The sequence below is a fragment of the Lacerta agilis genome, chromosome 2 (genome assembly GCF_009819535.1).
Source record: "Lacerta agilis isolate rLacAgi1 chromosome 2, rLacAgi1.pri, whole genome shotgun sequence".
NCBI lineage: Eukaryota > Metazoa > Chordata > Lepidosauria > Squamata > Lacertidae > Lacerta > Lacerta agilis.
The window spans coordinates 14,024,656-14,048,695 of record NC_046313.1 but is presented as its reverse complement, the minus strand read 5'-3'; the positions used below and the strand labels follow the sequence as shown (position 1 = coordinate 14,048,695).

General features: G+C 42.6%; 2 protein-coding genes across 3 annotated transcripts in view; one reads left to right on the top strand and one right to left on the bottom strand.

Moving 5' to 3' along the window:
• Nucleotides 1-18,460, top strand: part of CERS5 (ceramide synthase 5) — a 35,710-nt gene extending 17,250 nt beyond the window's left edge. The window contains exons 6-10 of the mRNA XM_033138682.1: nt 1,179-1,271; nt 7,198-7,326; nt 7,534-7,640; nt 10,644-10,800; nt 17,228-18,460. Coding sequence (XP_032994573.1) covers nt 1,179-1,271; nt 7,198-7,326; nt 7,534-7,640; nt 10,644-10,800; nt 17,228-17,380 — 639 coding nt within the window. The 3' untranslated portion in view covers nt 17,381-18,460. The remainder of the gene's footprint in view (nt 1-1,178; nt 1,272-7,197; nt 7,327-7,533; nt 7,641-10,643; nt 10,801-17,227) is intronic.
• A 2,321-nt stretch (nt 18,461-20,781) lies between these two features.
• On the bottom strand, nt 20,782-23,825 carry LOC117040725 (cytochrome c oxidase assembly protein COX14). 2 transcript variants are annotated; one of them, XM_033138680.1, is made up of 2 exons: nt 23,745-23,825; nt 20,782-21,203 (listed from the first exon to the last, which is right to left on the bottom strand). In XM_033138680.1, exon 2 carries the CDS (start codon nt 21,196-21,198, stop codon nt 21,019-21,021), a length of 180 nt encoding a protein of 59 aa, XP_032994571.1. In that variant the 5' UTR covers nt 21,199-21,203; nt 23,745-23,825; the 3' UTR covers nt 20,782-21,018. The 2 variants fall into 2 exon arrangements, with proteins under 2 accessions (XP_032994571.1, XP_032994572.1); XM_033138681.1 differs by having other exon boundaries at nt 23,754-23,805.
• Between the last annotated feature and the right edge of the window lie 215 nt (nt 23,826-24,040).

Here is a 24,040-nt window from a genome sequence, read left to right as displayed (position 1 = left end):
CTTGTCTTCCCCCAGTCCTTAGCTTGTCACCCCTCATTGAGATTTTGGGAGAGGGGCATCAGAAATAATTGCCCTTTCCCTGAAAGCTAAGAACTATGCCCAAGAGAGGGAGGTGATTTGTTGCTTTTCCTCATGGGGCATTTTGGTGTGGTCAGGCCACCAGGTTTCAAGTGTGGTGGGAGTTTTTGCTGCCACCTTAATGTTATCCTCAAGTGCAAAGGACAGCTGTTCACTTTATATAAGGGTACAGTTGGGTGTGATTTTGGGAGAACTGACATCAGATGTCACTTAAAAAAACCACACATAATAGCAGCTCTGGGGGAGGAAGCGGGAAGAACCGAGAGAAGGGAGGATAGGTGTCTTTGTAATTACAATATTGAACACTTAGGTTATCATTTTACAGGGTGGAAGGACATAAACACTTACCTGTTTAAGTCGGCAGTGGAGAACCTCTAATTCTCCTACAGGTCAAATTAGGCTAGAAAGTGGTCCCAGATTGTCCTGCAAAGTTGTTTCCCCTAAACTACACCTACCTGCCCCATACCTGATGTCACATCAGTTGTGGACAGGCAAAGATTCAGTTACAAAGGAGCAATAGAGAACCAAAAAGTGTGCAACCGATTGCTTTTTGGCAAGGAAGCCTTGTTGTTAGCTTCAATCAGTCAATTGACAGCGATAGCAAACCCTGCTGAGATGGGCTGCACTTTGGAGCCCCCAGTCAGGGTTGAGCACCCAATCCCTTGCCAAAGCAAGGCATGCCTATTAGTTAACAAGCCCTGCAGAGAAACATTCCAATCGCTTTGCACTTTTTAAAATAAAATTGCACAGGCAAAGGGATGCCTCACCTGAAGTCATGATGACATCAGGAGATTGATAGGTGAGTGGTCCCAGCTATAAGTCAATTGCATCCTTGGCTTTGGGGGACATCAGGATCTGGTTCTCTGGCTGGATTCAATTCCCTATCAGTGGTTTTAAGTATTTAAATTGGGGTGGGGAACCTGTGGCCCTCCAGATGTTTATGGACTACAGCTCCCATCTTCCCTGACCTTTGGGAGCTGATGGGCATTGGAATCCAATAGCATTTGGATGGCCACAGGTCAACCATTCCTGCTTTTAAGTATCTCTTAATGCATATGTTGCGAGCTGTTCCTAAACAAGACTTTCTTTCTGTTTTTCAGCCCCTATCATCCAGCATTTACTACTATTATATTGTGGCACTGGGCTTCTACTGGTCTCTAATGTTTTCACAGTTTATAGATGTTCAGCGAAAGGTAATTAACTAGCTGTTTCCAGGAGCCTTAAACAATCCCATTAACCTTTCTGAATGAGGGGAAGAATCATTCATTACCAAGTAATAGAATGACTGATTTGTATCTTATAATAAAACCTACTTTGATTAGAAGACTTCCATCAAATGCAAACTAGTGATGAGTGAAGTACGTGTATGTGTAAATGTATTATGATGACTCATGTGAGACTGGTTGAGCCTTTTATCCTTTTCTAGGAGAGGGGGGAACTAAGGAATCCTATGTGTGGTTTTCTACGTTTCCTAGCTTGGTTTTTTTGAGCTATGCTGAAGGCATGGGTTTAGAACAAAAACAAACAGGTGCCCTCAGCTAGAAAATGCATATTGAGGCTGTGCTGACCCGCATCTGAAGGGCACTGCTGTTAGAGGTTGCCCTTGTCTACACGGTGTTGCAGTCAGGTCCAATGTGAATCTGGTACAAATGTGCATTTAGTTGTGTGACATTGGTCTGTCCAGGCAAATAAATGTCACTAGTTTCATGGGTTTATATCCTTTCCTCTTTCCCCCTGCTCCACAATATTGCTTTACCTAGGCATGCTTTTACTACTGTTTGTGTTTTAGGTTCCTTAAACCTGAATTTCAACTTGTTTTCATGCCAATAGCTCTAGATTTCTTTGCTTAGATAGTGTTCAAAAGAGAAATGCTGAGTAAGTTGTGATTTAGATGCTTTCCCAATTTGATTATGGAAGGAATTTAACATTTTCCCTTTGATTGTTGAAAGCAGTAGCGCCCTTAAGGCACATGTTCAAAGGAGCTTACAGAGAGAGAAAATTAAAACTAATAATAAAAAATTTAATTTTAAAAGCTTTTTTCATAAAAAGATATAGATCAGCTAGTCGAAAACATGTTTCCATGAGAAATCCAATTTACAAAAAATGGTCTTGTGTTTCCTGAATAAGTTTCTGTTGAATACAGTGAGCAAACTGCAATCCAAGGGTATAAAAGAAAAGTATGGAATCCCAAAGCCACAGACATTGTATTGCATTTCTGTAAGAAACAGACATCAAGAATAAATACGACAGATAAAAATCAGTTGCATTAATATGTACGTATAGGAGAGCACAAGGCATAAACAGGAGTTGAATAGTTGTGTTATAGTAGCTATAAGGATAAATATTTTAGACCTGGGAACTCTTTTGTAAAGCTGTTGATGTGTCCTGGAGTGATATGATTGTGTACCCCCATCATTGCAAAACAAAGAAACTGGGCTAATGTTTCTAGAACTTGAAGGACAGTAGAGGACAACTAGGAAAATAAATAGAAAATATTGGATTATCTTAAATCCAATTACCACTACCATCAGTTGTCTGGGCCTAGGATGCTGTGCATTTGTCTTCTCAGTTACTGCTCATATTTTGGCTGCAAACATTTTTAGCATTCTGTATAAATGTGCCATATTCAACAAACAGGAGCTGATGAATTTAGTTGTTATTACATTTGAGTATTTATTAAAGATTTTCTTGATTTACAAAGGTGTGTGCAATGTCTCTCTCGTATTTTTTCCATGTAACATTTTTACAAATCAGTTTTGGTTGTTGAGACATTAGGAAGAAAAGGGGGAAAGAGGTGGGTGGGATGGGGAGATGGGTGGGGGTGGGGTGACAATGGGGAGATGGGTGGGGTGGGGTGACAATTTTACTTAATATATGTAGGGTTTGGTGTCAGTGTTGTTTGTGTAGTTTCTCTGTTGTTCGCTTGTGATCCTTTGGCAGTGAGAGAGGTTGGGGTTGCCGTAGGGTGTGATTGTTCATTTGTGTTTGGCTGTGGTGATCTTTGGTTTCCTGTGTGAGTGGGGTGGGTGGGTGTTTTTGACCAGGTTAGCCATATTGATTTGTATGCTGTCGGTAGATTTATGTCATTGTCTTGTTGGGCTGTGTGTGTGATGAAGGGGAACCATACCGAGGTGAAGGTGTCTTCTTCTGTTTGTCCCCGTTTCAGCTTACTGGTTAGTTTTTCTAGTAGGGCTGTTTCCCATACTACTTGGTACCATTGGTCCATGCTTATTCCTCACAGGTCTTTCCAGTGTCTGGTTATGATATTTCTGGCTGCTGAGAGTAGATGGGTTATGAGTTCTTTGTTGTGTACGTGGGCATTATTGTCTTGGAAGATGTTTAGTAAGACCAATTCTGGGGTGATTTCTAGCACTTGCTTGGTTATCTTACATATTTCTTGTATGGTTTTGTCCAGAATGGTTGGATTTGGGGGCACTCCCACCACATGTGGAAGTATGATGAATTTAGTTTTGAGATATTTTGTGGGTTGCAGAGGTACTGCCCAGTTACAGTGAATAGTTTCTAAATGCAATTACCAGTAAAAGAAGCAGCTGTTTTAATTGCTGCTGCCATTATTTGCTTTCTGCAAACCACTGGAAACAGATGCACCTAGAAGTCTCCCAATACATTGGTGGGGAATGGGTGCTTTTCCAGAATGTCTTCTGTGCATGCATTCATGGGAAACAAGGCAACTGATTTGGTATTTCATTATTTTTCTCTCGGACAATCATGTGAGCAGAAATCACCAGAAATTTAATGTCTCGATTGTGATTTCTCCCTGAAATGTTTTGTGGCTGACCACTTTCACTAAAACATTTTCATCTATATGCCTCAGTAAGAATTGCTCCAAAAATATTTGTATGGAGGCAAATGTTTTACACAAGCAAATCTTCCTTTTTTGTGTCACTGTAACTGGAGTTAAATCTCCAGTTAAATTATTATTATAATCGCTTTCCTTCAGCTGACTGTTGAGATCCCTTGCAGATGGAGATGTGTGTACTTCATTTTACTCAGGCAGCCCTAGCAGAATCCTACCTAGTAACTTGTTGAAGTGTTAGTGAGTACACCTGTTTAGTATTTTGTTGGCCTGTTAGTAGAATTACATGAAGAATTACCTGAGAAGCTTTGAGAAGAGGCAGTTTGAGTATTGTTGAATGCAATTGTTTTTATATATGCTACCTAAACCTTGAGTCCCTGACCCAAGTCCCAAGGTACTCATTTATTCTGTGAACTGCCCTGAGACCGCTGGGCATCAGGCTCTGTGTGTGTGTGTGTGTGTGCGCGCGCGCACACACACACACACACACACACACACACTCTCTCTAAGGTTGCTGTAGCATTGACTTTTCAGCAGTCTACATGGTATATTTTGCAAGGTTTGTGAGTAAACTGTTTTCTCAGAAGGTGTACCCAGCACTGGCTGCTTATCATGAGGCTTGGTAGCTAGAATAGGCTACCCAATCTGTACAGATTCTACACCCAGAATGGGAGGTTGCTGAAAGAAAAATAAAAAAGTCTATTGTCTTACTCTGGCACCAGTGATTTTCTCCCAAAGCGATACCTTTACTGATAACATTTCAGATTACGAAAAAAACAAACTAATTTTATCTTATTCAAACTGACTACATTGAGAGACACTCCTATATAGCAAATAACCCTGTTCTGCAGCATCCCTCAGATCACCCTCCATACCTGAGAACTGGAAAGTAGTCAAAGTAGCACATTTTTTTTAAAGGTTCCAGCAGGGATACTGAAAATTACAGGCTTGTTAGTTTAACGTCTGCCCCTGGAAAACTGATGGAAAGTATTGTTAAAGATAAAATAACCAACTATATAGAAGAACAAGGGAAAGTCTTGTCTCACAAACCTATTGGAATTCTTTGAGAATGTCAATAAGCATATACTGTACAGTCATACCTTGGTTCTCGAATTTAATCATTCCGGGAGTCCATTCAACTCCCGGAACTGTTCGAAAACCAAGGCATGGCTTTTGATTGGCTGCAGGAGCTTCCTGCACTCAAATCAGAAGCCATGGAAGCTGCACCGGATGTTCGGCTTCTGAAAATCATTCGAAAACTGGAACAATCACTTCTGGTTTTCAGTTGTTCGGCAGCCGAAACAATCACTTCCGGTTTTCAATTGTTCGGGAACCAAAACGTTAGGCGACTAAGCTGTTCGACATCCAAGGTACGACCAGATAACAGTGATCCACTTGGCTTGGACTTTCAAAATACTTTTGACTAAGTTCCTCACCGAAGACTCCTGAGAAAGCTTAGTAGTCAAGGAATAAGAGAGATCCTCTTTCAGATCAAGAATTGGTTAAGATGCAGGAAGCAAAGTGTAGGAATAAACAGACAGTTCTCCAAATAGAGAGAAGTAGTGGGGTCTTTGTCTTTTGACTTGCTAATAAATGATTTTAGGAGTGAGCAGTGAGGTGGCCAAATTTGCTGATGATGCTAAATTGTCCATGGTTGTTAAAACAAAAAGAGATTGTGAAGACCTCCAAATTGGCCTCTCCAAACTGATTAAATGGGCAGTGTAATGGCAAATGCAAAAAATAATAATCTTAACGTCACGTACATGCTCACAGTTACTGAACTGCAGCTGACAGACCAGGAACAAGAGTAGATAACTCAATGAAGATGTTGGCCAAGGTGCAAATCCCATGTTGTCATTGCTGTTGAGGATTAGGAAACTTTCTCACTTGAAAGAAAAGGTTTTCAAGAACACTAATGGCACACCAGTTTGATTTGTGGTGAAGTGATGGCTGTACAGATTTCTAGGCCACTATTCTATAATAAACTAGCTTGCCCGGCCACGCATTGCGGTGGCTTTTTTGTGAAACGGAAAAGGAAGATCTATATATATAAATGTAAACTGTCCATGCCCACAGCTTCTCCTGTTGAATTTCTGCCTGCCTCCTCTCCGTCTTTCCCCCCGTTTCTGTTTTTTTAAATAATTTTTTATTATTTTTCCAAATACATCAAATTACAACCAATTCAACATCTAATATAAAATACATTCACCATTGCTCTGCCGAGCTACGACTCCCCTCCCTCACGTCAGCAGGTTTTCTAGTCCATTCTCAAAACACAGTTTTTATCACGTCTTTCCCCCCGTTTCTGACTGCCTCCACACAGCTTCTCCCATTGAATTTCCGCTTGCCTCCTCTCCGTCTTTCTCCCCATTTCTGACTGACTCCACACAGCTTCTCCGGTTGAATTTCCGCCTGCCTCCTCTCTGTCTTCCCCCCATTTCTGACTGCCTCCACACAGCTTTTCCCGAAACTGTTGCTTATTGCTGTATAATTGCAAATGGAGCTCGCATTCTGGAAAGCAGCTGTTGATTGCTGTGGCCTGGGAAGTCGCGCACGCACACGCAGACGGCTTTTTCGGGGGTTGGTGGCCTCCATTTTCACCCTGCATTACCATAGCAACCTGGCCTCACAATGCCACCTGGCCTCAGCCCGGCTTCTCTCCTGTCTCTTGAGGTTTGGTCATGTAGTAGCAGCTCTGTCCCCCCCCCCCCCCGTCTCTCTGCGAACAGCTGCCTGCTTGTTATGCGTTGTTGTGCCCCTTGAGGCTGCGGCTGAAAGTTAGGCCGCAAATGGTGGGCAGTCGTTTGAGGCGGCGGCTGAAAGTTGTCGTCTCGGGAGTTGGGTGGCGCCTTTCTATTGGTTGCTGGTTGTGATGTCACTGCTGTTGCTGGTGACATCTAATAGGGGCACCATTTTTTTTGCATTTATTCTTTATTTTAGGTATGACAGGTGTGGTTTTTTTTTTTAAAAAAATTAATTATCCTATGTTATTCCCTGATGGTCATGGAATGCTGTGTCCTATTTTGATGCTGTTTGGTCCAGCGGTTACGGAGCAAGGTGGTAACCGCCGCACACTCAATGGGAACATATATATATATATATATATATATATATATATATAGAGAGAGAGAGAGAGAGAGAGAGAGAGAGAGAGAGAGAGAGAGATTATTGTGATCTTGAAAGCAGCTCACCTTTGTGGCAGAAAGAAGTTTGTAGGTGCTAAACTAAAGATTTCCCAATCTGTATTATGTTGTGTTCCTTGCACTCTGTAGTGATAACATGCTGGTACTTGTTTTTTTCAGGATTTCCTGCTCATGTTTATTCATCACTTGTCAGCAATTATACTCCTTAGCTTCTCCTATATGAACAACATGGTGCGGGTAGGAAGTTTGGTTTTGTTGACTCATGATGCAGCAGATGGCATCCTAGAAGTAAGTACCTCACACTTTTCTATTGAGTTATTACCACTGTATTCAAACGCCTTATTTGTGTTAGATGCTTTTTATTCTTTTCTAGAAATCCATTTGCATACAATGGAACAAAGTAATAACCATTTCTTAAACCATTTCTTAAATGATGGGATTATTGTATTGGAGTCTGGAGGAGTTTTCTTAGAGCTTCTCCCTTTCCCCCCCCAGGTAGCAAAACTGACCAACTATGCCAAATACCAGCGAGTCTGTGATGCCACCTTTGTACTGTTTTGTGTGGTGTTCATTGTTACTCGTTTGGGGATTTATCCTTTCTGGTAAGTATTTACTGGGATTGAGGTGGGGGAGAGCAAGTCAATGGAGTTCATTGTGCCAAGAGTCTAGTTGTGGGTTGTTGTTGTTTAGTTGTGTCCGACTCTTCGTGACCCCATGGACCAGAGCACGCCAGGCACTCCTGTCTTCCCACTGCCTCCTGCAGTTTGGTCAGACTCATGTTGGTAGCTTCGAGAACACTGTCCAACCATCTCGTCCTTTGTCGTCCCCTTCTCCTTGTGCCCTCCATCTTTCCCAACATCAGGGTCTTTTCCAGGGAGTCTTCTCTTCTCATGAGGTGGCCAAAGTATTGGAGCCCCAGCTTCAGGATCTGTCCTTCCAGTGAGCACTCAGGGCTGATTTCCTTCAGAATGGATAGGTTTGATCTTCTTGCAGTCCATGGGACCAAGAGTCCTCCAGCACCATAATTCAAAAGCATCAATTCTTCGGCGATCAGCCTTCTTTCTGGTCCAGCTCTCACTTCCATGCATCACTACTGGGAAAACCATAGCTTTAACTATACGGACCTTTGTCGGTAAGGTGGTGTCTCTGCTTTTTAAGATGCTGTCTAGGTTTGTCATTGCTTTTCTCCCAAGTAGCAGGCGTCTTTTAATTTCGGGACTGCTGTCACCATCTGCAGTGATCATGGAGCCCAAGAAAGTAAAATCTCTCACTGCCTACATTTCTTCCCCTTCTATTTGCCAGGAAGTGTTGGGACCAGTGGCCATGATCTTAGTTTTTTTGATGTTGAACTTCAGACCATATTTTGCGCTCTCCTCTTTCACCCTCATTAAAAGGTTCTTTAATTCCTCCTCACTTTCTGCCATCAAGGTTGTGCCATCAGCATATCTGAGGTTGATATTTTTTCCGGCAATCTTAATTCCGGCTTGGGATTCATCCAGTCCAGCCTTTCGCATGATGAATTCTGCATATGTTAAATAAACAGGGAGACAATATACAGCCTTGTCATACTCCTTTCCCAATTTTGAACCAATCAGTTGTTCCATATCCAGTTCTAACTGTAGCTTCTTGTGCCACATAGAGATTTCTCAGGAGACTGAAGAGGTGATCAGGCACTCCCATTTCTTTAAGAACTTGCCATAGTTTGCTGTGGTCAGCAGAGTCAAAGGCTTTTGCGTAGTCAATGAAGCAGAAGTAGATGTTTTTCTGGAACTCTCTAGCTTTCTCCGTAATCCAGTGCATGTTTGCAATTTGGTCTCTGGTTCCTGTGCCCCTTCAAAATTCAGATTGCAGGAGCAGGAACTGGCAAGCCACTCCAGTATCCCTGCCAAGAAAACTCCATGGACAAAGACAACAGGCATATAAAAGAGTCTGGTACAGACGATTAAACAGCTGTAGCACACAGGTAACCTCTGTAACAGGACCCCTTCATAGATATGTGATAAGCAGTATATACCCTGAAGGACTTGATAGATTTTGGGGCTCAATAAGCAAAAGGGCCTGGCAGAATGCGTGCTGTTTCAATATTTTATTTACAATGGCAAAATACTTAAGGCGGGCCCTGAGTTGGGTTTTGATCTCTTCAGGTTGCGCAGTGCTGCTGCAGCTTGCGCTTGAGAGGCAGGATATGGAATGTGGTCCCCGGTCTCTATGCAGTCATAATGCCAGAGGTCCTCTCCCCCTGTTGCAGAAGGGCCCAGTTTGAATCTGTGAAGATTGTTGAACAGTTCCTCTTGATACTTTGTGCATCCACTTGTGTGGATACAGAGGTATTGGAAGGGAACCTACAGTATTGAGTACACTGTATTCCTTGTTATATTGTGTGGCTCCTGCTAGCCGCTCAGAAAAGGCACCCTGCTTCAACTTTATGTAGGCCCTTGCAAGATTTAGGACTTGGATTGTCCAGATTTCTGGATTACACAGGGAGCCTACACAGGTAGAAAGCGCTCTTCAGGAGTTACTGTCGACGCATGAGAATCCAGGAGGAGTCCTGCAACCCAGGGTTGCTCCTTTGTGCTGAGTGATTTGGGAAGAGGACTTAGGCACATCTGCATTTGAGGTGTGATTGACAGATGTCCCTCTGAGCAACTACTCATGTCAATTTTCTATCCTAGCTTATCGTTTTCAGCTATGACAGTAGAGTACTTCCTCAACCAAGGAGAGATTTCAGAGTAATAAATGACTTAAAATGTCTTCTTGCACTGGTGCATTGGTCTGTGCAAGTAAACAAATCTTCTTACTACTGGCCCCACTGTTTGTGATTACACCATGGCAATCTGTATGTATTGTTGCTATATCACTCAGCAAGCCCTTGGCGTGTGGTAGGGAGCCAGTGAATCTTTAATGCTGTTTCCATTGGTCTTATTGTAATCCCCCTGTTTCCTGGGTATGCCTGCTTATCTCAGATTGCAATGGGAAGTGACTCTGCTGTCTCAGTGGTTGCATACTGTGTAATGCCATACTGCACTTACCAAATAGCATGTGGTGGCTCATGTAGAAACTGTTTTTTTCCCCTTTAGAGGTGGGAAGGTCCCTCTTTTGAGATTCAGAAGGCAGGTTTGACTAATGAAGACTTGTGGGAGGAGAGTTTCAGGCTCTCTTGAGTTCTAGCAACCATAGGCCTCAGATTTAATTGGCTTTCTCCCTTTTTAAAGTCCTTAGTATATCTGATATTTTCCTGCTGCAGCAAGGTGCAGTGGGGTAAATCACACATTTTCTGTCAGTGTAAGGCTTCCTAAACCCATTAAACATGTAAAACCAACAGACCATTTTAATTTTTTTCTGGAAATAGATGAATTGGTAAGCATTTCAGCTCTTGACTCAATCAAAGCATTAACAAAAACTGAATAGAGAAGAAACCTGTGCCCCTGAGATGTCCACTCATATACTGAGATCTCTTAAGATTGGAGACATTAACATTCTGTAAAGGAAATTTTTAATGGGGCAGATGTTTTTGTAGTCCAGTCAGCTTGGTTTCTATCTAGAAGCTGGGAGTTGTGAAAGATAAGCAAAGTGCCAATATAACAACTTACTTCTTTGTCTTGCAGGTTACTGAACACAACTTTGTTTGAAAGCAAGGAAATAATCGGCCCTTATCCATCATGGTGGCTATTTAATGGGCTTCTTCTAGTTTTACAAGTTCTAGATTTCATCTGGTCCTATTTCATCGTTCGCATTGCCTACAAGGCGCTGGCACGAGGGAAGGTATGAATTCCAACTTGCTTAAGCACTGGGAACTCCCAGATACATGCTTCCTTTTTTGCATATTTCACAAACACCTGTGGCTTTGAAGAAGTAGGACTGCTGCTTGAGATGATAACTTTTTACTTCAATTTCAGTTTAACTTATACAGGTATGTTCGTTCTGCACAAGTGAAATTCAGGCTTTATACCCAGAGTGTGCTGTGCAAATCAAATCAATTTGCACTTTTCCTTTGTGTAATTTACATGGCTTCCAAAGTTGAGGCTTTGAGAGAATTCAGGATTTTCTGAATGGGAAGGAAAATAGAAAGAGCATGGAGTTAAGTAGCTGCTAGAATGAGAAAAGAATTTGTCTCTCTTCACACCACTCTACTTCCTCCCTTTAGTATTCACACACACAAACACACCAGCCATAGCTCTTGATCCTTCTCCAGACTGCCCATATTTATCCAGACCACCCAAGTAGTTCTCTCACATTGATGAATGTTACGCACTTGTAATGTTACGCACTTGTAAAGGTGCAATTGTAGAGTGAATCACAGTTTTGCTCAGAATTTCCTGATGAGCTGTACTTCATGTTACATATCAAATGCTCCCCACCAGGCAACATCAGAGGCTTATGTTTGACTGAAGTAGGAAATGCCGCCCCAGCAGATCTGGTTGGCTACTATGAAAACTAGATGGACCTTTGGTTGGATCCAGCAAGGCTGCTCTTAACATTCTTTTGTACTCTGAATTCTGGTACCAACATTTTATTGCTGCCAGATAAACCTGGCCTACCTAACAGTGCTAGGGGTAAACAATTGCTAAAAAATACAAGTATGCACCAAGAAAAGCTTGAAACAGGACCATGTAAAATCTGTGCATATAAACAATAATACACAAAGTGTGCACAGTACGTTTTAATAGTCATAGGGAGCGGCACAAGAGCCTATACAAAGCACAAACTGGAATAATGCTTGGCATTCTTGACTCCTCCTCCTTGGATTCCCACACACTTTCAAATCTGTCTTCTCAATCCTAAGCACTTTTTAAAGATGTAAATTGTAAAAACAGATACTGAGTTGCTGGATTCTGTATTATCGCATACCAACCCTTGTTAGTGGACATAGGAACACTGTACTGAAAGGCTGGAGGGCTCTGGTTTTTTTTTGTTTTAAAATGCAGTAGCATAGAAGGAATATTCTGAAATGAGAATTGATGCTGCACTGATGCAGATCATACTGATCATAATGCAGGAGGTTTGCCTATCCTTTGTGCATATTGCTCTCCAATGTAACATTCCGGAGCATTTCTCCATTTATTCCTCTTCACTGTTTTAGTTACCAAAAATGGAGATATTTAATTCTAGGAGCTGATCAGTGTGTCAAATACACCTAGGAGAAGGAAAGGTGATAATGAAAGGCCGGAAGGGCCTTGCTGCTGAACTCCTCTTTGCTTTGTAGCAGTGAGTGCTCCAGGCCCTTACCTGCAGTGTTGCTGAGCATAGGTGCTAGAACTGACTCTTAGAAGCTGCTTCTTTAAGAAGCATTGGAAGTCACTACATTGCCAGAACTTAGCTTGCCTTCACTTTTTTCTGAGGAGGACATTGGCATGAAGGAGGACAGGTAGCTAAGTTTATTAAGGCCCTCTGGGTCTTGAAGTAGGGCTTGTGTTTAGCCTGCTATTGTGTCTGCAGGGCTTTGTGGGAAAAGGAGAGACTATAGTTTTATGTAGGAAAGAAGTGAAGACTATTTGTTCTTATGAAAGTGGCCATGGAAGCAGATTTGCAAAAGAGAGTTAGAGAGAGAGAGACAGAATTTATCTGAACAATAGCTAAATACTATATATTTACAAAAATAAACAGTTATATAGTTTGGGGCATTTGCTTTCCAGTAGAGCATTTTAATGATGCTGCCTGAGTACTTTTCTTTCTGCGTATTCAAATAACTCCAATTTCTTCTCTGCCTTGCAGCTTAGATACTGCATCTTTTCTTTTCCCGTATTTATATCTTAATTACATATATATTTGCGGATTGAATCTAGACTTGCCATGAGTAGAGCTGGTGAGCAAATAAGGCGGGTTGAGGGGAGCCTTCCAGAATAACTTGGGAAGTAGTGCTGAAGAATGCTGGGGAAGGGGAGAATCAGTAAAATTTGCCCATTCCACTTTTCTTTAAATAGGATCTTCAGCTGGATCTCAGTCCCTTCCATGAACGGAAGGGGAAGTCTGGATCTCACCCATGTTTGTTTTGTTCATTTATCTGCTGAGTGGCTGTAGCTGATTTTCAAGCTGGGCTATCTTGCAGGAGACCTGCATCTCTCCTCTCCTTGCTTTTCTCTCCTGATCAGGTGACCTAGTCAGGGAAGGACTCCCCTCTGTATCCTTCATTCTCTCTCACTCCTTTCTCTGTGCCAGACTGAAGCTGGATCTCTTCCTCTTCTTGTATGTAAGTGCAATCTGCTATTGTGGCCGGTAGAGGGGTGGAGGGGAGACAGACTACCTGTGTCTAAAACGAGTCTGCACACTGTTTAGCCTCAAACCAGCTGTACTTTGCAGGTTTCTTTCAAACAGTTGTTAATCTGAAAACTGCTCACAAGAAAGTCAGGTCTCTGATATTGACGTAGGTGGCTATAATCTTTGCGTACGACCTTCATCTGTGGACCTTCAGCTCTGTGGTTCATCTTGCTACTATTTTTTTCAATTAAATCTTCCTTTCTTTGGAACTGAAAATATAGCATAGAAAATTAAGAATGTCAGAATGCATCAGGTAATGAATATTTGCTCTAATAACACATACTTTTTTAAAAGTCTGAATAAAACAGCATGTAGAATTTGAAAACCTAGTTCAGTTCATCAGTTGCTAAAATGAGATTGTTTCTCTCTGAAATGTTATGAAAATGGCATTGGTAGGTTTTATATATTTTGTGGTTTTATATTTTGATTTTGTTCCGTGAACTGCCCTGAGACCTCTGGGTATAGGGCGGTATAATAATAATAATAATAATAATAATAATAATAATAATAATAATAGGTAGGTAGGTTTCTGTTGGAAAAGTGTTTCATAAGGCCTGAGCAACCACCAAGAAAATTTCTGCTTGTCCCTACTGTGGATGCTGATGGAATTTAGCATCATGAAGTCGGACTTCATGAAAACCTACATGGTCAGTCCTTATGGATCCGGGTCATTTACAGTGTTCAAAGTTAAATTCAGCACCATTTATACAGTAAGTGGATATACCTTGGAATCTGGGATATGGAGACTTAAAAGCCTGTCACATAGTATTCCTAGTCTTCACATGAGGAAAACTATTGCCACAAATGGCTATAAAATATAACACAATTTTTGTTAATTATCCTTGCCTCCCATTTATATTATGATTTTAAAAGCATTTGGTAGATGTCAGGCAATATAGCTTTGCAGCTCTTGAGAAGTGGGCACCTACAGTTGACCCTGTCAATCATTAACCTGCCATTGGTAGGTGCCCTGCCATCCTTTCCAAAGGGCTGTTCAAAGTCCATATGCTTAACTGTAATCGGGTGTGGATAGCTTGAGCACACCTGGTGCACATTAGGCGCACGGGTAAAAATCCTGAGTGTTATGTAAATCAGTGCAGGCTCACAAGTGGAGGGCCTACCGTTGACAGCTGCTACAGCAGAGATAGAAAAATCTGTATATAACTATGATGTGAGCATTTCAGCCTTTACTGTTCAGTAGTAATCTATTGCCACCTTGTGGCAAGTCATGTAAACAATAAATACGAAATGGACTGTGAACTTTATAGGACCTGGGTGCCAGTCTGCACGAGGATTTTTTCCCCCTGCTGTGCATGGGTTCTAAAACACGTGCTGCATGATGCACTAGTTAATCTGTACCCTCCCTGCAGTTTCTTCCTGTTGGTTCTGTGTGTTTTCAGAGCCGTTCTGTGGTGGTGGTGGTCCTTCTCTCTATGTGCTAGTGATTGTGGTGTGTTGTAGCATCACACTATTATATTTTCAGTGGGAGTGTCTTAAAACCTTAAAAACTTACACCTCACCTTTATCTTAACCTTTGGTTGGCGGAAGTGGGCAGGAAATTACCTGTACAAGCCTGCATTTCACAGCCATTAGCAAGTAATACAGAAGGCTGCCCTTTGTCACAGTGTAGCCATGAGAAACACACACACACACACACACACACACACACACACACACTTTCTACAATAAATGAAGCTCTGTAAAGTAGTACTTTATTTTCCTCCCCCACTTTAGCTCCCTGAATGTTCACCTGGACTATTGTGCCAAGTGTTTACAAGGTTAAAAATAAAACGCCACATAAGCCCCCCCCCCCAATGCCACCAGCCACTAATAAGCTACTTCCCACTGTAATCAGCGGCATGGGATTACTTTTTGAGGAAGAAGTGCACAGTGCCACAATGTGCTGCCACCACTATGCCTCAAGGACCGCATCTCCCCATAGAAATCGCCCCAGACTTCTGCATTTATCATCTGAGGTTCTTCTTCATGTGCCTTTTCCACATGAGGTCTGGAGGGTGGCAACACGAGAACGGGCATTTTTTTTTATAGTGGCTCCCCGTTTGTGGAATGCTCTCCCCAGGGAGGTTCACCTGGCACTTTCATTGTATATATATATTTTAGGCACAAGGCAAAAACATTTCTCTTCAACCAGGCCTTTAGCTGATTAATATTCTACAGCCTTTTAAATGTTTCTGTGGGAAGGGAGAGCTATTGTTTTGTTGTTTTTCTTTTAATTATTTGCTAGTGTTTTTATCTTGGGTTTTACTCTGTGAACCACCCTAAGATCTTGTGATGAAGGCTGAAATAATAATAATAATAATAATAATAATAATAATAATAATAATAATAATAATAATAATAATAGAGAGGGAGAGAGAGAGAAAGAAAGAAAGAAAGAAAGAAAGAAAGAAAGAAAGAAATGTTCCAACAGTGAAAAGCTGTCTAGGGCAGTTTTTTGCTAGTGTAAGTGTATACAAGCTTTAGAGTGTTACATAATTCTTTGTTTATATAAAGTCTGCATGCGTAATATAGCAGGAGTTGGTTCAAGAAATATTATTGTACCTGTTTTGCATGGCATCACGTCACCCAAGGACCACTTATTGAAAGACGTTCTTGTCTCTATTATAATTGTGTGTGTGTGTGTGTGTGTGTGTATTCAGTTATGAATATATAAAGAATAAACTTACGTAGACCACAATCTGAATTCAGCCAGGCCCCCTCTGCTGGGCCTGCTCAGTGCCTGCCTTCCTCAGGTGGTTTCGCGTGGCTGGAATGTACCCTTGAACTATTATAATGTCTCTTGCTGGCATGCCTTGATGTGTGTAAACCTCTAGCCACAATGAGGCTAGAAGTAGCTTCCGATACAGTTGGTTAAGAGTCGGATCTGTTGTGCTTTTGCTTCTGGTCCCACCTACCACTGCCATGTGGCCCGTGGCTGAATTCCCCACCCCTGTCATTGAGGGAAAGTCTGACCTCTTCACCACTTGTATGGTGTTTTTGTTTTAATATATGCTCACCTGGTTAATTAATATGCCTGATGGCAAAATTAGACGGGCAAATTCTGGTCATGTAAAAAGTGTACTTTTAGTACTTTCATTTCAGGAGATACTCCTCTTGTGTTCCTGGGCTATTCTTGAAAGAATGGTATTCTCTGTTTAAATTGTTCTTCATTAGAATGAGTAATGTTTGTAAGGCTATGTGGCCTTTTTCTTGAGCTGAGATGTGTTCTGTTTGTAGGGTGAACCTCTTCCCATCAGCTTTATGATGTTCTCTTGTAGCTCAGGTGTGTTTAGTGACCATGCAGTCGAATATCCTCCCCTGGGAGATCCATCTGGCTTCCTCTTTAATGTCATTTTGCTATTTCTTTTAAATATTTTGCATACATTTTATAATATCCTTGATATATTTTCATTCTGGCACCTGGTTAGTGATTTTTGAATGTCTTATTAAGTTACTATTTCATTTGCTTTAAAATTTAGATTCTTGGCCCCTTGAACACTTTTCAGAAATTGGAAGGCAGAGAAGCAAATCATTTATTTTTTAAAAAATTCTGTGGAGAATGAAAATGCATTAGAAATAATATATTCCATTTCCTCCCCTGCAATATTTAGAGGTCCAAAAGTAGCAACCACAACTCGTGCAAAATAGCATTTCTGCCCTTGGTGGAAATCTGCCCTTATGTGAAAGGAAGCTTTCACATAAATTTCCTTATTTTTGTGGCTGTGTAGAAAAACTGAGGATACCTGCTTCTTTGTTTTCTGTACTCTGCTCTTTCCTGGCTGTTCTTTGCAAACTTCACAACTAAATTTGAAAACTATACCATCTAAACAACTAATAGCTAAGTATAGTATGTTGAATGCTACACTGAGTGCTTAACTGATTTTCAAATTAGCCCTTATATTTGTGGTAGACTTACTCTGCTTCTTTCCGTCAGGTGTCAAAAGATGAACGCAGTGATGTCGAAAGTAGCTCTGAAGAGGAAGATGTGACTTCAAACAGCAGGAAAGGAGTCCTTAGCTCGTCAAGCAATGATACCAGTCGGATTAATGGCCACATAACTAGTGGGCAGTGGGCAGAAGAGGAGTAAGAACCAGCAGGGAGGCCTCAAGAAAACACAGACTTGTGTTCAAATGACTACATCTGTCTTAACTCCATATCCCCAAGAAATCTTTACTCATGCCGGCGCTTTGCCCCCCAAATTCTCCAGCAGTTCTGAAACAGGCACATCACGGTTTTGTACTGAAGGAATCTAGTTGATTACTAGTGCAAAAGCTATTTCCAGTTTCACATTTTAAAGAAATTAAGCCATTTTGCATTTAACGGTATCCTATGTTTGCTGAAGTGTGTGTGTGTGTGAGTGAGAGTGAGGGGGGGGAGGCTGTTTTATTTTAAAGATCAACTGAAGCTTTGATAGAAAGTATTCTTGCAACAACTCTGAAAGTTCGGATCTCAAACAGGTTCTGCCTCTCTTTTTAATTGCATTCCAGGGTGTGTGTGTTTTTTTAACACTGTGGCCTGGTCTAAATTGATATTCCATGCTCCTTAGCAGCAAGGACTAAAGCTGTTTCCTGAGGAGTTTGGGATGTGCCACAGCTAGGCATAGCAACCTGGTGGTGGTGGTAGAGACAGGCCGACTGAGCAATTTGCTTATTTGTTGTTGGGATTCCATTTGCTAATAAAGTTTTACGTCTGCTTGTTTGGGTGGGTGGGAAGACAAGGCTGGCGTTCGTTGCTCTCCCCCCGAGTCGAGTAGTGTCTCCAAAGTCTTCATTTTGACTTCCTAAAATCACCTGTTTCTCCTACAAACGCTGTGGGTTTTGAGTCACATGGGAATTACAAGGAAGAGGTGGATAAATTTATGGACTAGGATAATAGGCATGGATGATCAGGTTCTGTTGCCGACTTTTCCATAGACATTTCTACTTTCAGAAGAGGAGCAAGCACGCCGCCCGTACCTGCTTCAGAATCTTTTGGTGAGATGTCAGTGCGATAAAGAGGTTGCCACACAAGGGCTTTGAGTCCCTCCCTCCCTTTTACTAAATGGTACTTCAGGGGAGATGAAAGGCAGCAAAGTGTTGTCATGAGCAGGACTTTGAAAATGCCCTGTGTTATTATCATTTTATACTATTGTTTACTCTGATTAAAAATAAATTTGCTTGAAGAGTTGGGTCTGTGAATTTTGCTGTACTGAGGAAGGTGGTGTGCATTCTGATTTTATTTAATATTCTGCTAACATTGCCAAGTTACACAGAAGCAGTTATAGATGGTCCTGGAAATTTGAACGCTGCAAATCAAGTAGCACATTAGTGGTATTAATTCTGTGGGTACTGTTAGCTGAGCTAAACCCATTCAAGGCCTTATGCCGGTCTGGAAGATGTTCAGCATCCGGAGAGTTGCTGATTCTCCCAAATGGCCCCTCTTTCAATCTAGGAACAGCCAGGGGTACTTCCATGGAACACGTGGTGTCTACTTGTACAGTGGTACCTCGGGTTAAGAACTTAATTCGTTCTGGAGGTCCGTTCTTAACCTGAAACTGTTCTTAACCTGAGGTACCACTTTAGCTAATGGGGCCTCCAGCTGCCGCCACGCCATCGCCACACAATTTCTGTTCTCATTCTGAAGCAAAGTTCTTAACCCAAGGTACTACAGTGGTGCCTCGCAAGACAAAAATAATTAGTTCTGCGAGTGCTGTCGTATAGCAAATTTTTCGTCTTGCGAAGCACCAACAGGAGAATAACGGTTTGACGGGGGGGGGGGATTTTTTTCCGTCTTGCAAGGCAAGCCCATAGGAAAATTCGTCTTGCGAGACAGCCTTTCGCTAGCGAATGCTTTTTGTCTAGCGAGGCATTCGTCTAGTGGGGCACCACTGTATTTCTGGGTTAGCGGAGTCTGTAACCTGAAGCGTCTGTAACCCGAGGTACCACTGTATGTGCAAGTTGGCCTTAGAGTAGAGCTTTTCAAATGGTGTGTCGCGACACGTTAGTGTATCAACCGTATTGTGTAGGTGTGCCACGTGAAGGCTCCCTGCTCTCTTCCTGGGTTTGGTATTAAAACTGAATTACTGTGTCACGAAATGATGCATGTCTAAAAAGTGTGTCACCAACATAAGAAGTTTGGAAAGCTTTGCATTAAGAGTAACATTCAATGTTTCTTAGCAGTCACCTTTATGACGCGGTGGCGCTGTGGGCTAAAGCACAGAGCCTAGGGCTTGCTGATCAGGTCTGCGGTTCGAATCCCCGCGATGGGGTGAGCTCCCGTTGCTTGGTCCCAGCTCCTGCCCACCTAGCAGTTCGAAAGCACGTCAAGTGCAAGTAGCTAAATAGGTAACGCTCCGGCGGGAAGGTAAATGGCATTTCTGTGTGCTGCTCTGGTTCACCAGAAGCGGCTTAGTCATGCTGGCCACATGACCCAGAAGCTGTTTGCGGACAAACGCTGGCTTCCTCAGCCATTAAAGCGAGATGAGCGCCACAACCCCAGAGTCCACGACTGGACCTAATGGTCAGGGTTACCTTATGCCTGCTAGATTCTTTCTAAACTCTGTTAAGGTGTGATGATCTTGTTTTACAAGCTCTACAACCAAGAAATGGAGCCAAAAACTGCTAATTATCATTTTATAGTATTGTTACAGGGCTACTAAGTGATTCTGGGTCAGAGTCCAATTTAGAAGAAAACAGCTGCTGCCCTAGATAGTCAAAAGAACGTTAACTTTTTCTGTTTGACCTGTCATTCATGTATCAATTTATGTATGTAACAGTCATATCATGGGTGAAGGACAGAGGAAATCAGAGGTGATACTGTTGCTGCTTCTTGTGACCTGTTGTCACAAGCAGGAAGGAAGGGTGCAACTTTTTCTTGCCATGATTGTCCCCCCCCCCCATTTCCCTCCCATTGACTTTAGTGGGGATATTAAAACTATGTAGATATCAGGTCTGGCATAGTTTATGGGATAAGGAGGGGACTTAGGATCCTGTAGTTCCATAGCCTCCCACTGCGCACAGCCCATTTTGCCCCACCACCACACAAAATCTCTCTCTCTCTCTCTCTCTCTCTCTCTCTCTCTCTCTCTCTATATATATATATATATATATATATCTCCCGCCCACCCAGGAATGCAACATCACATTCAAGATTATTTTGCTTTTTGCAAGGTTTCTACTTGGCAATCCTCACATCTGCAATTGTGTCAGTTTTTCTATTTCCACATGTCTTTATCAGAATATGTACGTCAAGGCGACATGATTTATTCCCACATGAAAATACCTGTTGACCTAGATGTAAAGACAGTGAGACGCACCTTTGCTTTAAAACTTGAGCAGGAAATTAGTAAATGGAAACAGATGAAGTACCACAATATCCACCCACAAATCATTTGCAAACTTGTAGGCTCAGCCAGAGGAATCCTGTGGCAATCCATGTTTATCCTCATTTTGCTTTCCTTCTTTAAATGGACAGGAAGACGTAAAAATGAAAGAGGGGAAACAATTCTGCGAACACATCTTTTATAGTTAGATGCTGCTAGCAGTGTATATTTACAGAAACAAGCCACATATGAAACATTCAATTATTGACGAATTGCATAGGTGTTTCCATCCTTTTATGCATCACACCATGAATTAGTGTTTTTTCATGGCAGATTCCAGGGCTTCATTTTCTGAAATGAGTTTTTATTGCAGCACACCAGTCTTGTATTCATTAAGCAGCCTATGTCAGACAACAGGACAGTGTTCAGTCCTTAACTGCTTCTGCATTTATTTCCTGCTGCTCAAGTTGCTTCAGCAAATTCCTCCTCTGGAAAAAGCGATATACTCTGACACTACAGAGGTAGCCACCATACAAGGTAAGGAGCATCATGGACCCGGAGAATGCTTTATAGCCAAAGTCAGCCAGCTGCTTTGCAGAAGCCATTATTGCTGTGAAAAAAGCAAAGAGGATTTACTATTTGGGTTTGCATAACACAATAACTCATTTGATCATTTCCATTGTACCTGAGGTACGATCAAAGGAAGGAGTTGAACAGAAAAGCACATTTTAGCAATGTTAAAGGTAAAGGTACCCCTGACTGTTAGGTCCAGTTGTGGATGACGGGTTGTGCGCTCACCTCACTTTATAGGCCAAGGGAGTCGGCGTTTGTCCGCAGACAGCTTCCGGGTTGTGTGGCCAGCATGACTAAGCCGCTTTCTGGCGAACCAGAGCAGTGCACGGAAACGCCGTTTACCTTCCCGCCAGAATGGTCCCTATTTATCTACTTGCACTTTGACGTGCTTTCGAACTGCTAGGTTGGCAGGTGCAGGGACCGAGCAATGGAAGCTCACCCCGTCGCAGGGATTCGAACGGCCAACCTTCTGATTGGCAAGCCCTAGGCTCTGTGGTTTAGACCTCAGCGCCACCCGCATCCCCTTTAGCAATGTAATCAAGGCTTTTCAGTATCTAAAGAGTGAAATTGTTTTGGGGGAAACCGAGGGGGTGATGATGGGGAGAATATATACCCAAGCTCCTATGTCCCTCCTTGGGCTCTTTCAGTTGACATAAAATTCATACTAGGTATGTATGGTTTACTTCTGTTTGCTTGGTAGGAAGAGGCTCAGGAAGATCCTAATACCAGGTACGTATATTCTGAAACGACTTGATGTAGATAGTTGCTGGGACTAGGAATGAAATGGATGATTGGGTAAAGATTTGGGGACCAGGTGGCGGCACAAGAGTCTACAGGCAACTCCCCATTTACGTGCATTCAAGTCCCAAGGGGCAAAAATGCCCCCCCCCCAAAGGTGAAAATGGCATCTAGCAATCCTACAAGCTTTGGCAAGTGCAATCAGCCTTTGAGGCCTGTGGGAGTTTGAGCAAGGATGTTTGGAGGGAGTCTGATAAATGCTACTGGTGTTTTTTTTTTAAGGGGTTTTCAATGGTTTCCAGAGGTTTAGTGGGTGTTTCAATGGTATTCCCAATATCAGCGAATTCATTTACACAGCGCCTGGGAACATTAACCCTTGCATATATAGGGAATTGCCTGTGCTCAAAAAGGGAGTATGATGCACAGAGGGGATTTCACCAGCCTGCATATCTTCTGCCTGTTGATAGTAGGGGTCCCTTTTACTGGTTAACATTTTACTGAATTTCTGAGCAAACATTTCCAAGTATAATATTGTTTAGGTTTGTTAAAGACTTAAGTCTTAAGCAGACTCAGAGAGAGAGAGAGGTCAAGTGAGCTTTATGGCTAAACAGGAATTTTAATCTGGGTCTCCCCAATCTAGGCCAAATACCCAGGCATAGGCAAACTCGGCCCTCCACATATTTTGGGACTACAATTCCCATCATCCCTGACCACTGGTCCTGTTAGCTAGGGATCATGAGAGTTGTAGTCCCAAAACATCTGGAGGGCCGAGTTTGCCTATGTCTGCTCTAACCCACTATACCCTGGACTTTTTGGGGTGGTTACTGCATAGCGTAACATTTGTTATTATTTACTTAATTCTTTTCTACAACACAAAAAATCAAAGCAACTTAGAATGGAAATACATACTAATACAATTAATAAGAAATACGTATTTCAAGATAAAAAATGTTTCTGAATTACTACTGCAGATGCGAGGGGAAAGTACCCTTCCACCTCCCACCCCCGAGACTGGATGCCCTCATACAACCAAAACAAGAACAGGAACCACAATATCAATGCCCACAAAAACACCTGAGAGAATAAAAATGTATTGGGCTGGCACCAAAAATATGAAGAAAGGTTGATGCCAGCTAAGCTTCCCTGAAGAGAAGCAAATGAAGGAGGGGCCCAACTGAAAACAGCCAGTTTCTCGTTGCCATCCCTCAGAGGGCACGTGCATCAAAAAGACCTTATATATATATAAATCCAATAAATAAGTAAGAAATGACAATAAAGCAACCCGTTACAGCCTAATAACGGGATGACCCCTCTGGAATGTGTCGCTCGCTCGCTCGCGCACACACGTGTACGTGCACACATTAGAATTTGTCAATCTGCCTGTGCTCGGCCACCCAGGGCTTAAATCCGCGACCTTTCACACAGCTTTCCAAACACACGCATTCGGAGACCACCCCTAACTTGGCAGAGAGGGAGACGACCTGAAAGACAGGACAAAACGGTATCAATACAGGACGTAGGATCTGACACCGAAATATGGTGCAATCCTGTATTATACAGACCAGGGGGCAGCCCTATCCCTCAGGAAAAGAGTGGCCCCGGCTACACCTCAACCTGTTTAAACCCCAGCTAACAGCATCTCATCAGGATCGAGCTCTACTAAGTAGGTTTTCGTCCATAGAGTTGGAAGGGACCCCCAAGGGTCATCTAGTCCAACCCCCCCCGCAATCCTGTCTCTTACCACTATCTGTAAAAATAAAATAAAAATGCGATTCCCTCCCTATGCGATACAGCCCTGACAAATTAATAAAAACAATATAACCCAGCCCCAAGCACTCACTCTATTCACCGCCGCCTGGCGCAGTCGCGAAAAAGCCTCTCCTTCAGCTGCCTTGTTGCGCGCGCAGCTGGCAGGGTTCACCTCCGGGTTTTTGGCGCACGCGCGAGGGGGGCGGTTTCCGGATCAACCGCTCCCGCCTCGACCCTCCCGCGCGCTAGACGAACTGCGGCGTGTGTACATAGAGCTGGGAAAAAGTCAAGAGTCGCGAGTCCGGTATCCCGTAGAGGGAAACGCCCGTGTCCGTTTGGCGCACAGGCAAGTGGAGATGGCAGCGGCCGGGCGGCACCCAATACACT